The 12,254-nt window shown below is 47.0% G+C and overlaps 1 protein-coding gene across 1 annotated transcript in view; it reads left to right on the top strand.

Annotated features, from left to right (window-relative positions):
- The first annotated feature begins 954 nt into the window (after positions 1 to 954).
- CFDP1 (craniofacial development protein 1) overlaps positions 955 to 12,254 on the top strand; it is a 136,033-nt gene continuing 124,733 nt past the window's right edge. Inside the window, exon 1 of the mRNA XM_055299595.2 lies at positions 955 to 1,192. Coding sequence (XP_055155570.1) covers positions 1,129 to 1,192 — 64 coding nt within the window. The 5' untranslated portion in view covers positions 955 to 1,128. The remainder of the gene's footprint in view (positions 1,193 to 12,254) is intronic.

The raw sequence follows: 12,254 nt of genomic DNA, 5'->3' as shown, positions 1-12,254 counted from the left end.
AAAATTCTTCCGCAGCCTCCTGATCTGCAGAACTCGCCTCACCTGCAAGTTTAACATTTTTCACCCCGTATTGCCTTTTGAAACGCGCTAGCCAGCCAGCACTCGCCGAGAAGGGCTTAGCATTTCTCTGACCCTGGGTAACGTGACCATAGATATCTTTGGCTTTCAGCTTCACAACAATGCTGTCCACTATGTTTTTTTTTTATCGATCGACATCTCATGAATCCACAAATTTAGCCGCTTTTCCATCTTTTCCATAGCTTCATTACGCACGATGGAGGTCACTTCAGCACTATCCGGAGCGGCCTCACGGAGAGATAGGTGAATTTCCTTTTCCTTTTTCTTGATGTACCGGATTCTCGACTCGTTAACATTGAGCTCATGGCCAACAGCACTGTAACTCATGCCTGATCGGAGCTTATCCAACACGCGGACTTTCTCCGTAAGGCACATCACGGTCTTCTTTCGCTTAGGAACACTGGGCAGAGCTTCAGCACTACGCTTGGGGGCCATTTTAAACAGCAGAACCACCCACAAAAGGCAGAAAAAAAAAAGTGTCAGTAAATAGACTGCGGAAAGAACTCTTTGTTTACAGCACAGGAGCTGCAACTAGAAGGCGGCGCTTCTCCCTAGTTCAAACCTCAGCTGGGAACCTTACCTCCACCAACTCCAAATTTTCACCCATTGCGCATGCCCGGGAAGAACCCAGAAAGTACCGTTATGATTGATTTTAGGGTTACAAATACTTTTTAGCAAGTAGGTGAATTTGACATTACGAATTAATAATTAATGAAGGTCACCTGTATTTCCATAGATATGTAATTTTATTTAAGCAGATTTATTATATTAAGGCGGCGAGACAGCGCCGAAGACTACAAGTTCCAGCATGCACCGAGTCCGGGCGGGTTCCGGCTCCCAGCGAGGGCCTCAGGGACGCTAGCCCGGAGGCATCGGCCGGAAGTGTCGTAGGGCAACCACGTAGTACTCTCTGCGCATGTGCAAAGCGCTATCGGGGCCGCCTTAGCTGCCGTCGCCGCTGCCGGGGCTCTATGGTCTCTCCCTAGAGCTTTGCCGTTGGAGGCAGCTGCTGCGGTGTTGCGAGTTTGATCAGCGTCGAGCGGCAGCAGCATGGAGGAATTCGATTCCGAAGACTTCTCCACGTCGGAGGAGGACGAGGACTACGTGCCGTCGGGTGAGCGATCCCGCCTGAGGCGAGAAGCGGTTGCCCCGCCCCACGCCTCACGTGAGGCGCGCTCTGCCCCCGCGGGCGTCGGCCCCGTGGCCCAGGTGGTCCCGGGCGCGCCAGTTCTCGAGCGTCCGCTCCCTCAGGCCCCTCATCCTCGGCCGCTCCGGCCCGAGGCGTGTGCGCGTGGCGGTTCTGTGCTGCCCTTCCTTTGGGCAGCTTCGGCCGCCGCCCCCTCTTGCAGCGCGGGAACCGGCACCTGAACACGGCCCCTGTCCCTAGGAACGCTCGTCGGTCAGCCCCGAACGACACCGCTGCTTCAGAAGTCGGGGAGGCAGTCCGAGCGTTGGAGGTTTTCTTCAGCCCTGGCCCGACAGAGCTGCTGGCCACCACCCCGTCCAACATAGAGCTGTCCGCTCTGCGCCTGGTTGTTAGAAAGTTCTGATAGAAAGTTCCTCCTTTGATGCCTTTTGCCTCATTGTGACGTCCACCCATCCTCTCCTCTTAGAACTTTCTTTCCTTAGGGATCTCAACCCGAACGGGGCGAGAATGAATCTTACTGAATAAACCTACCTGTTCCCTCTTCTTGGTCTTCCCCAGACAAACCATCTCGTTGAAAGTATCTTCACCCATTCACATCTTCAGTTGAAAGACTAAACAAGAAACAAACTAACAAAACCCAACTCAGGAGTCGTCCCTATTCTCTTTGTTTTAGTTGGTTCTGTTCTGTTTTATTTAAAGACAGGGTCTTGCTGTTGCCTAGGCTGGAGTGCAGTGACGCGATCTTCGCTCACTGCAACCTCAAACTCCTGTGCTCAAGCGATCCTCCCGTCTCAGCTTCTGGAGTAGCTGGGACTACAGGTGCAGGCTGCTACGCCCGCTGATTTTTTAAAGTTCTTTTTTTTTTTTTTGTAGAAATGGCATCTTGCTATTGTTGCCCAGGCTGGTCTCGAACTCGTGGGTTCAAGTGATCCTCCCACCTCGGCCACCCAAAGTGCTGGGATTACAGGCATGAGCCACCGCGCCCCGGTTAGTGAAGTATTTCTAAAAGGCACGTTGAAAACTAGCCATTCCATTCCTGGGCGGTGGCTCATGCTTCTAATCCCAACACTTTGGGAGGCTGAGGTGGGTGGATCACGAGGTCAAGAGATCGAGACCATCCTGGACAACATGGTAAAACCCCGTCTGTACTAAAAACACAAAAATTAGCTAGGCATGGTGGCACGCGCTTGTAGTCCCAGCTCCTCAGGAGACTGGGGCAGGAGAATCGCTTGAACTCGGGAGGCGGAGGTTGCAGTGAGCCGAGATCACACCACTGTACTCCAGCCTGGGTGACAGAGCGAGACTCCGTCTCAAAAAAAAAAAAAAAAAAAAAAGCTAGCCATTTCCATTACCCCTCATCCCTATTTAATTTAATATTCCTCAGGAGAAACTTCTTTCCACCTTTTGAATTTGGTGTTGTATTTCTGTTGTCTGTTGATTTAAACCTAATACAGTAGGTATCATTTTTAGTACCCCCTGACCTCCTTCCCCTCACCCCAAACACACACACACACACTTCCACCTTCGGGGCCTCCCCAACTCCCTAGTCTGCCGTTGAACCTGTGTCCAATTTTAGTTAGATCAGTATTCAGTGTTTTTTTTCTTTTCTTTTTTGTTTTAATTTTTTTGAGACAGTGTCTCGCTCTGTTGCTCAGGCTGGAGTGCAGTGGCGCACTCTGTTTAATGCAGCCTCTGCCTTGCCGATTCAAGCAGTTCTGCCTCAGCCTCCTAAGTAGGTGGGATTACAGGCGCCCGCCAGCACACCCTACCGATTTTGTTTGTTTGTTTGTTTGTTTTTTTGAGACGAGTCTCGCTCTGTCGCCCAGGCTGGAGTGCAGTGGCGGGATCTCGTCTCAACTGCAAGCTCTGCCTCCCGGGTTCACGCCATTCTCCTGCCTCAGCCTCTCAAGTGGCTGGGACTACAGGCGCCCGCCAGCACACCTGACTGATTTTTTTGTATTTTTAGTAAAGACGAAGTTTCACCATGTTGGCCAGGCTTGTTTCAAACTCCTGACCTCAAATGATCTGCCTGCCTCGGCCTCCCTAAGTGCTGGGATTACAGGGGTGAGCCACCGTGCCAGGCCCATAATGACAGTGTGAATAAACATCATGTTGACAGCTGAACCGTATGTTACACAGATTACTTTTCCTGCACTTCTTGTTTTCCCCGGTGCTAATAATTGCCATTTTTTGTTGCTACTTAGCTGTCTATGTACTTACTGCTGTAAACCAAAAATAAAGTTCTAAGGCGCCCCCAACCATCTGAATGGACTTCCTCCTTAGCCAGGGCTCTTAACATTTAACCTGAGAGACTGTTTTGGGCCATGATGGGAAGTGGGGGCTGAACCTGCCTCATTGTATGTCTCTGACATTAACATCGACGCAGACTTTAAGTCTGATAATAAACATTTTGCAACCTATTCTCTCTGAAGCCTGTCAGCTAAAAGCTTCATCTGTATGATAAAACTCTGTTCTCACCCAAGCAGTGGCTCGAGCCTATAATCCCATCACTTAGGGAGGCAGAGGCTGGTGGATCATTTGAGGTCAGGAGTTCAAGACCAGCCTGGCCAACGTGGTGTAACCCCATCTCTACTGAAAATATAAAAATTAGCCAGGCATGGTGACGGGTGCCTGTAATCCTAGCTACTGGGAAGGCTGAGGCACGAGAACCTCTTGAACCCAAGAGGTGGCGGTTGCAGTGAGCCAAGATTGTGCTTCTGCACTCCAGCCTGGGTAACAGAGCAAGACTCCATTTAAAAAAAAAAAGTGGCCAGATGCGGTGGCTCACATCTTTAATCCCAGCATTTTGGGAGGCTGTGGTGGGCGGATTGCCTGAGGTCAGGAGTTCGAGACCAGTCTGGCCAACATAGTGAAACTCTGTCTCTACTAAAGATACAAAAAAATTAGCCGGGTGTGGTGGCGTGCACCTGTAATCCCAGCTACTTGGGAGGCTGGGGCAGGGAATTGCTTGGGGCAGGGGAATTGCTTGAACCAGGGGTGTGGGGTTGCAGTGAGCCGAGATTGCGCCACTGCACTCCAGCCTGGGCAACAGAGTGAGACTCCATCTTGAAAAAAAGAAAAAAAGGCCGGGCGCGGTGGCTCACGCTTGTAATCCCAGCACTTTGGGAGGCCGAGGCGGGCGGATCACGAGGTCAGGAGATCGAGACCACAGTGAAACCCCGTCTCTACTAAAAATACAAAAAAATTAGCCGGGCGTGGTGGCGGGCGCCTGTAGTCCCAGCTACTCGGAGAGGCTGAGGCAGGAGAATGGCGTGAACCCGGGAGGCGGAGCTTGCAGTGAGCCGAGATCGGGCCACTGCACTCCAGCCTGGGTGATAGAGCAAGACTCCGTCTCAAAAAAAAAAAAAAAAAAAAAAACCAAAAAACGTCTGGTCTCCTCAATCTCTGTCTTAACCCAGACATTCCTCTGTTTAGACAAACTCAACCTGTTGCCAACAAGAAAATTTTTAAATTTACCTGTAGCCTGGAAGCACTCCCACCCCCCAGTTGTCGCGTCTTAATGGACCAAACCGGTATATTTCTCAAATGTATTTGATTGATGTCTCATGCCTCCCTAAAATATGTAAAACCAAGCTGCACCCTAACCACCTTGGGCACGTGCTCTCAGGACCTCTTGAGGGCTGCATCATGGGCTATGGTTACTCATATCTGGCACAGAGTAAGTCTCTTCAAATACTTGACAGAGTTTGACTCTTTTCGTCGACACTGCTGATTTGACTCTAAACTTTTAGAATTGTATAAATCATCTCCCAAAATATTTACATTCATTAGATTTTTACTTTAATCTTCTGAAACAGTCTTTGCCTTCTGGCCTCCACTTTGTCTTGGTTACCTCCTATGAGTGCTCCAGTGTATTTACTTATTTATTTAGAGATAGAGTCTTGCTCTTGTCGCCCAGGCTGGAGTGCAGTAGCGTGATCTCGGCTCACTGCAACCTCCACCTCCCGGGTTTGAGCGATTCTCTTGCCTTAGCCTCCCAAGTAGCTGGGATACAGGTGCCCACCACCATACCCGGCTAATTTTTGTATTTTTAGTAGAGACGGGGTTTCACCATGTTGGCCAGGCTGGTATTGAACTCCTGACCTCAGGTGATCCGCCCTCCTCAACTTCCCAAACTGCTGGGATTACAGGCGTGAGCCACCACGCCCGGTCAGGAACATTCTTTTTTTTTTTTTTTTTTTTGAGACGGAGTCTTGCTCTTTCACCCAGGCTGGAGTGCAGTGGTGCTATCTCGGCTCACTGCAAGCTCCCCGCCTCCCGGGTTCACACCATTCTCCTGCCTCAGCCTCTCCGAGTAGCTGGGACTACAGGCGCCCCGCCACCACGCCCGGCTAATTTTTTGTATTTTTAGTAGAGACGGGGTTTCACCGTGGTCTCGATCTCCTGACCTCGTGATCCACCTGCCTCGGCCTCCCAAAGTGCTGGGATTACAAGCGTGAGCCACCGCGCCCGGTCAGGAACATTCTTATGAGACCTTGAATGCCTAAAAGTAACCATGCCCCTCAGACGTAATTGATTGTCTGTTTAATATAGAATTCTAGGTTGGAAATAATTTTCCATCAGAATTTTAAAGGTGTTGCTTCATTACTTTCTAGATTGCCATGTTGCTATTAATAAATGTTTTGTTACTGATTTCTGCTCAATGTATAAGATCTGTTTATCTCCGGAAGCTGGTAGAATATTCTCTTTGTTCCCATTTTCTTTTTTCTTTTTTTTCGAGACGGACTCTGGCTCTGTTGTCCAGGCTAGAGTGCAGTGGTGGCATCTAGGCTCCCTGCAACCTCCACCTTCCGGGTTTAAGCACCTCTCCTGCGTTAGCCTCCAGAGTGGCTGGGTCTACAGGTGCATGCCACCACCCCTGGCTATTTTTTGTATTTTTATAGTGGAGACGGGATTTCACCGTGTTAGCCAGCCTGGTCTCGAACTCCTGACCTCATGATCTGCCTGCCTCGGCCTCCCAAAGTGCTGGGATTACAGGTGTGAGCCTCTATGCCTGGGCTGTTCCCATTTTCTAATATATCACCATGATATATCTTGGTATGAGTGTTTTCAGCCATTTTGCTGAGCCTTCTGAGAACTTTTTTTCCTATAATTTTTTCCTTTTCTTTCCTCTTTCTTTCTCTTTTCTTTTCCTTTCCTTCCTTTCTTTTTTTTCTTTCTCTCTCTCTCACTCTCCGCCCTTCTTTTTCTCTCTCTCTCTTTATTTATTTTTGAGACGGAGTATAGCTCTGTCACCCAGGCTGGAGTGCAGTGGCGCCATCTCGGCTCACTGCAACTTCCGCCTTCTGGGTTCAAGTGATTCCCCTGCCTCAGCCTCTCGAGTAGCTGGGATACAGGCACGCGCCACCACACCTGGCTAATTTTTTTTTGTATTTTAATAGAGACGGGGCTTCACCTTGTTGGTCAAGAAGGTCTCGATCTTCTGACCTTGTGATCCACCTGCCTCAGCATCCCAAAGTGCTGGGATTACAGGCATGAGCCACTGAGCCCAGCTAACTTTAAATATTTTTATAGTATTATGTTCTTTTGTAAATGCAGTATCAGCATTTAACATACAATTTTTAACTTACATACAATTTATTGTTTTCAATGTACTGTTTTCTGATTTTTGTTAAATGCCTAGTGTTGTGTAACCTCCACCAAAATGAACAGTTTCAAGCCTCCAACCCTTTAAAAAAAAAAAACAAATTCCCCCTGCTACTCTTTATAGTCAAACAACTCTCCCTCACCCCCGGCCCCAGCCAGTAGCAACCACTGGTCTGTTTTCCATCTTTATAGTTTTGCCTTTTTCAGAATATAATCTAAATGGAACCGTAACAGTAGGCAGCTTTTTGTGTCTGGTTTCTTCCGCTTAGCATAATGCATTTGAGATTCACCTGCGTTGTTGCACATGTCAGTAATTAGCTCCTGTTTTTGTGTGGTAGTCCATTATATGGATATACCACAGTTTATTCTGCATTTGAAGGACACTGGGTTGTTTGCAATTTTTTATGATTACAAATAAAGCTGTTTATAAATATTTACACACAGATTTTTCTGTGAACATGGGTTTTCATTTCACTTGGGTCAATATCTAGGAGTGGGATTACTGGATTTTATAGTATGTGTGTATTTAACTTTACAAGAAGCTGCTATATTTTTTTGTGGTGTGATTGCTGTTGGCAACAAGTTTGAGAGTTCGAGTTGCTCTTCATCCTCAGCAACAGTTGGGGTGGTCAGGTTTTCTTTCTTTCTTTTTTTTTTTTTTAATATTAGCTAATTTGGGGCCAGGCGTGGTGGCTCATGCCTGTAATCCCAGCACTTTGGGAGGCCAAGGCAGGCGGATCACAAGGTCAGGAGTCCAAGACCAGCCTGGCCAGTATGTTGAAACCCTGTCTCTACTAAAAAATACAAAGAATTAGCCGGGCGTAGTGGTGCACTCCTGTAGTCCCAGCTACTCGGGACGATGAGGAAGGAGAATTGCTTGAACCCAAGAGGCAGAGGTTGCAGTGAGCCGGGATTGTGCCACTGCACTCCAGCCTGGGCAAGAGAGCGAGACACTGTGTCAAAAAAAAAAAGAAAAAAAAATAGCTAATTTCTCCTTTAGTTTGCATTTCCCTAAGGATGTTGATTCTCTTTTCATGTTCCTGTTTGCCATCATTTTATCTTCTTCGGTGTGTCTTTTGAAGTCTTTGTCCATTTAAAACATTGGGTTGTTTTCAGTTTTGGAATTATATATTCTGGATATAGTCCTTTGTCAGATATTTGTTTTTTTTGTTTTTTTTTTTTGAGACAGTCTCGCTGTCCCCCAGGCTGGAGTACAGTGGCATAATCTTGGCTCACCACAACCTCCACCTCCCGGGTTCAAGCGATTCTCCTGCCTCAGCCTCCTGAGTAGCTGGGATTACGAGCACTCGCCACCACACCCAGCTAATTTTTCTATTTTTAGTAGAGATGGGGTTTCACCGTGTTGGCCAGGCTGGTCTCTAACTCCCAACCTCAAGTGATCCACCCACCTTGGCCTCCCAAAGTGCTGGGAATACAGGCGTGAGTCACCGTGCCCGGATGTTTGTCAGATATTTGTTTTGCCGTGGTTTGTCTCTGTGCTTGTCTTTTCATTCTCTTAATAGTGTTTGCAGAGCAATTTTTTTTTGTTGTTTTTCTGAAACAGAGTCTTGCTGTGTTGCCCAGGCTGGAATGCAGTGGCACAATTTCATCTCACTGCAACCTTTACTTCCTGGGCTCAAGCAATTTTCCCGCCTCAGCCTCTGTAATAGCTGGGACTATAGGCATGAGCCACCATGCCTGGCCTGCAGAGTAAAATTTTTAAACTTTGATAAAATCCAGTTTGTCAAATTTTTCTATTATGGATTGTGCTTTTGGAATCATATCTAAAAACTCTTTTTTGCCTGACTCAGGATGACAAAGATACTGTATTTTCCTATGTAAAAGTTACATAGTTTTCCTTTTTTTTTTTTTTTTTTTGAGATAGAGTTTTGCTCTTGTTGCCCGGGCTGGAGTGCAATGGCATGATCTTGGCTCACTGCAACCTCCGCCTCCTGAGTTCAAGCGATTCTCCTGCCTCAGCCTCCTGAGTAGCTGGGATTGCAGGCATGTGCCACTACGCCTGGCTAATTTTGTATTTTTAGTAGAGACAGGGTTTCTCCATGTTGATCAGGCTGGTCTTGAACTCCCGACCTCAGGTGATCCACCCACCTCAGCCTCCCAAAGTGTTGGGATTACAGGCATAAGCCACTGTGCCTGGCCTTTACTTTTTTTTTTTTTTTTTTTTTTTTTTGAGACAGAGTGTTGCTCTGTTGCGCAGGCTTGAGTGCAATGGCATGATCTCAGCTCACTGCAACGTCTGCCTCCCAGGTTCAAGCGATTCTCCTACCTCACCTTCCCGAGTAGTTGGGATTATAGGCGCCTGCCACCACGCCTGGCTAATTTTTGTATTTTTGGTGGAGATGGCATTTCACCATGTTGGCCAGGCTGGTCTCGAACTCCTGACCTCTCAGGTGATCCACCCGCCCCGGCCTCCCAAAGTGCTGGGATTACAGGAGTGAGCCACCATGCCTGACCAGCCTTTACTTTTTTAAAAAATCAGTTATCATTATTTATTTTCAGTTAATTTTTGCGTAAGATACGAGTTAAGGATTTTCTTTTTTTTTTTTTTTTTTTTTTGCATCTGGATGTCCAGTTCTTTCATTATTTGTTGAAAAGATTATTCCTTCTCCATCGACTTCCCTTTGCATTTTTGTAAAGTGAACTGGCCATACTTATATAGGTTTATTTCTGGACCTCTATTTCCACAGTTTCATTTACTGTTTTTGATTTAAGTGTTGAAATAGGTAGAGAGAGTACTCCAACTTTATTCTTTTTCAAAATAGTTTTGGCTGCTCTTGTTCCTTTGCCTTTCCACATAGATTTTTTTTTTTTTTGGGATGGATTCTGTTGCCCAGGCTGGAGTGCAGTGGTGCGATCTCGGCTCACTGCAACCTCTACCTCCCAGGTTCAAGTGATTCTCCTGCCTCAGCCTCCTGTGTAGCTGGTACTACAGACATGTGCCACCAGGCCTGGCCACCATATGCATTGCAGAATCACTTTGTTCGTCTCTCGAAAAAGTATCCTATTTTGATTTTGTTTGGAATTGCATTGAATCTGTAGACCATTTTGAGAAGAATTGACGGTTTAACGATCTTATGTTTTAGTCTTTGAATACAGTCTGTATCTTTTTTTTTTAGGTCTAAAAAGTTTTTATTTCTAATTGTTTGTAACTAGTATATGGAAATGCAATACAGGTTCTGCATACTAACCTTGTATTCTACAACCTTGCTAAACTCATTTACCACTTCTGGAGGTTTTTGTAGATTCTGTGGGATTTTCCACACGGACAGTGATGTCAAATGTGAATAGAAAGAATTTTATTTCTTCCTGTCCAATATGTTTACCTTTTATATTTATTTTGCTTGCCTTGTTGTACTTTATACTTCCAATATGATGTTGAATAGGAGTGGTGAGAGGGGACGTCTTTGCCTTTTTCCCAATCTTTTTTTTTTTTTTTTTTTTGAGGCGGAGTCTCCTCTGTCGCCCAGGCTGGAGTGTGCAGTGGCACGATCTTGGGTCACTGCGAACTCTGCCTCCTGGGTTCATGCCATTCTCCTGCCTCAGCCTCCCGAGTAGCTGGGACTATAGGCGCCCACCACCACGCCCGCTAAGTTTTTGTGTTTTTAGTAGAGAGAGGGTTTCACCGTGTTAGCCAGGATGGTCTTGATCTCCTGACCTCGTGATCCGCTCGCCTCAGCCTCCCAAAGTGCTGGGATTACAGGCATGAGCCACCACGTCTGGCAGCCTTTTTCCCAATTAAGGGGGAAAAGAAATCAGTGTTTTACCACTTGATGTGGTGTTAGCTGTAGGTTTTTCACAGGTGGCGTGTGTGTCTGTCTGCCTGCCGTTTAAACACTTTAGCATTGAGTAACTTATTACCAACTCAGTCACCTAACACTACTATGTGCTAATTGTGCTCCGCATTTTACTAATGAAAAAACTGAGGCACGACGTCTAAGCAAATTGCTGAAATTCATCCAGTTAGATGGTAACTGAGCTGGAATGTTAACCTTGGCAGTCTGCATATATTATCCCTCAGAGACTCCTTTTATCATGTTAAATAAGTTCCCCTCCGTTCCTAATTTTTTTTTTTTTTTTTTTTTTTTGAGACAGAGTCTCGCTCTGTCGCCCAGGCTGGAGTGCAGTGGCGCAATCTCGGCTCACTGCAAGCTCCGCCTCCCAGGTTCACGCCATTCTCCTGCCTCAGCCTCTCCGAGTAGCTGGGACTATAGGCGCCCGCCACCACGCCCGGCTAATTTTTTTTTTTTTTTTTTTTGTATTTTCTAGTAGAGACGGGGTTTCACCATGGTCTCGATCTCCTGACCTCGTGATTCGCCCGCCTCGGCCTCCCAAAGTGCTGGGATTACAAGCGTGAGCCACCGCGCTCGGCCGTCCGTTCCTAATTTCAGAGAGGTGAATTTTGTCAAATGCTTTTTCTCCATCTGTTGATTTAATTACATGTGGATTTTCTTTTTTTTGTCTGTTAGTATGGTGGATTACAATGTTTGCTTTTCAAACTTCTGACAGACTTATTTCTGGGAGACAGCTCACTTGGTCAGGATATATTTATACGTTGCTGAATTTGGTTTGCTAATATAGTCAGCCTTCTGTATCTGTAGTTTCCACAGCCATGGATTCAACCAACTGCAGATAGAAAATATTTGGAAAAAGGCTGGGTGCAGTTGCTCACGCCTGTCATCCCAGCACTTTGGGAGGCCAAGGAGTGCGGATCACTTGAAGCCAGGAGTTAAAGACCAACCTGGGAGGCCGAGGCGGGCGGATCTCGAGGTCATGAGATCGAGACCATCCTGGCTAACGTGGTGAAACCCCATCTCAACTAAAAATACAAAAAATTAGCCGGGCGAGGTGGCAGGTGCCTGTAGTCCCAGCTACTCGGGAGGCTGAGGCAGGAGAATGGTGTGAACCCGGGAGGTGGAGGTTGCAGTGAGCCGAGATTGCGTCACTGCACTCCAGCCTGGGTGACAGAGTGAGACTCCGTCTCAGAAAAAAAAAAAAAAGACCAACCTGGCCAACATGGTGAAACCCAGTCTCTACTAAAAATACAAAAATTAGTCCCAGCTACTGGACTGAGGCACGAGAATCGCTTGATTACCCAGACTGGAGTGCAGTGGCGCAATCACAGCTCACTGCAGCCTAAAACTCCTGGGCTCAAGTGATCCTCCCACCTCACCCTCCCCAGTACCTGGGACTACAAATGCACACCATCATGCCCATCGAATTTTTTATGTTTGTAGAGACGAGGTCTCTCACCATGTTGCCCAGGCTGGTCTCAAGCACCTGGCTTTGAGCAATCTTCCTGCCTTAGCCTCCCAAAGTGCTGGGATTACAGGTGTGAGAAAACCTGGATTTGTTTGTTTTTAAAAGAAACAGGGTTTTGCTCTGTCATCCAGGCTGGAGTGCA

Source organism: Symphalangus syndactylus, chromosome 11 (assembly GCF_028878055.3).
Source record: "Symphalangus syndactylus isolate Jambi chromosome 11, NHGRI_mSymSyn1-v2.1_pri, whole genome shotgun sequence".
In the NCBI taxonomy this organism is placed as follows: domain Eukaryota; kingdom Metazoa; phylum Chordata; class Mammalia; order Primates; family Hylobatidae; genus Symphalangus; species Symphalangus syndactylus.
This window is presented reverse-complemented; position numbering and strand designations above follow the sequence as displayed.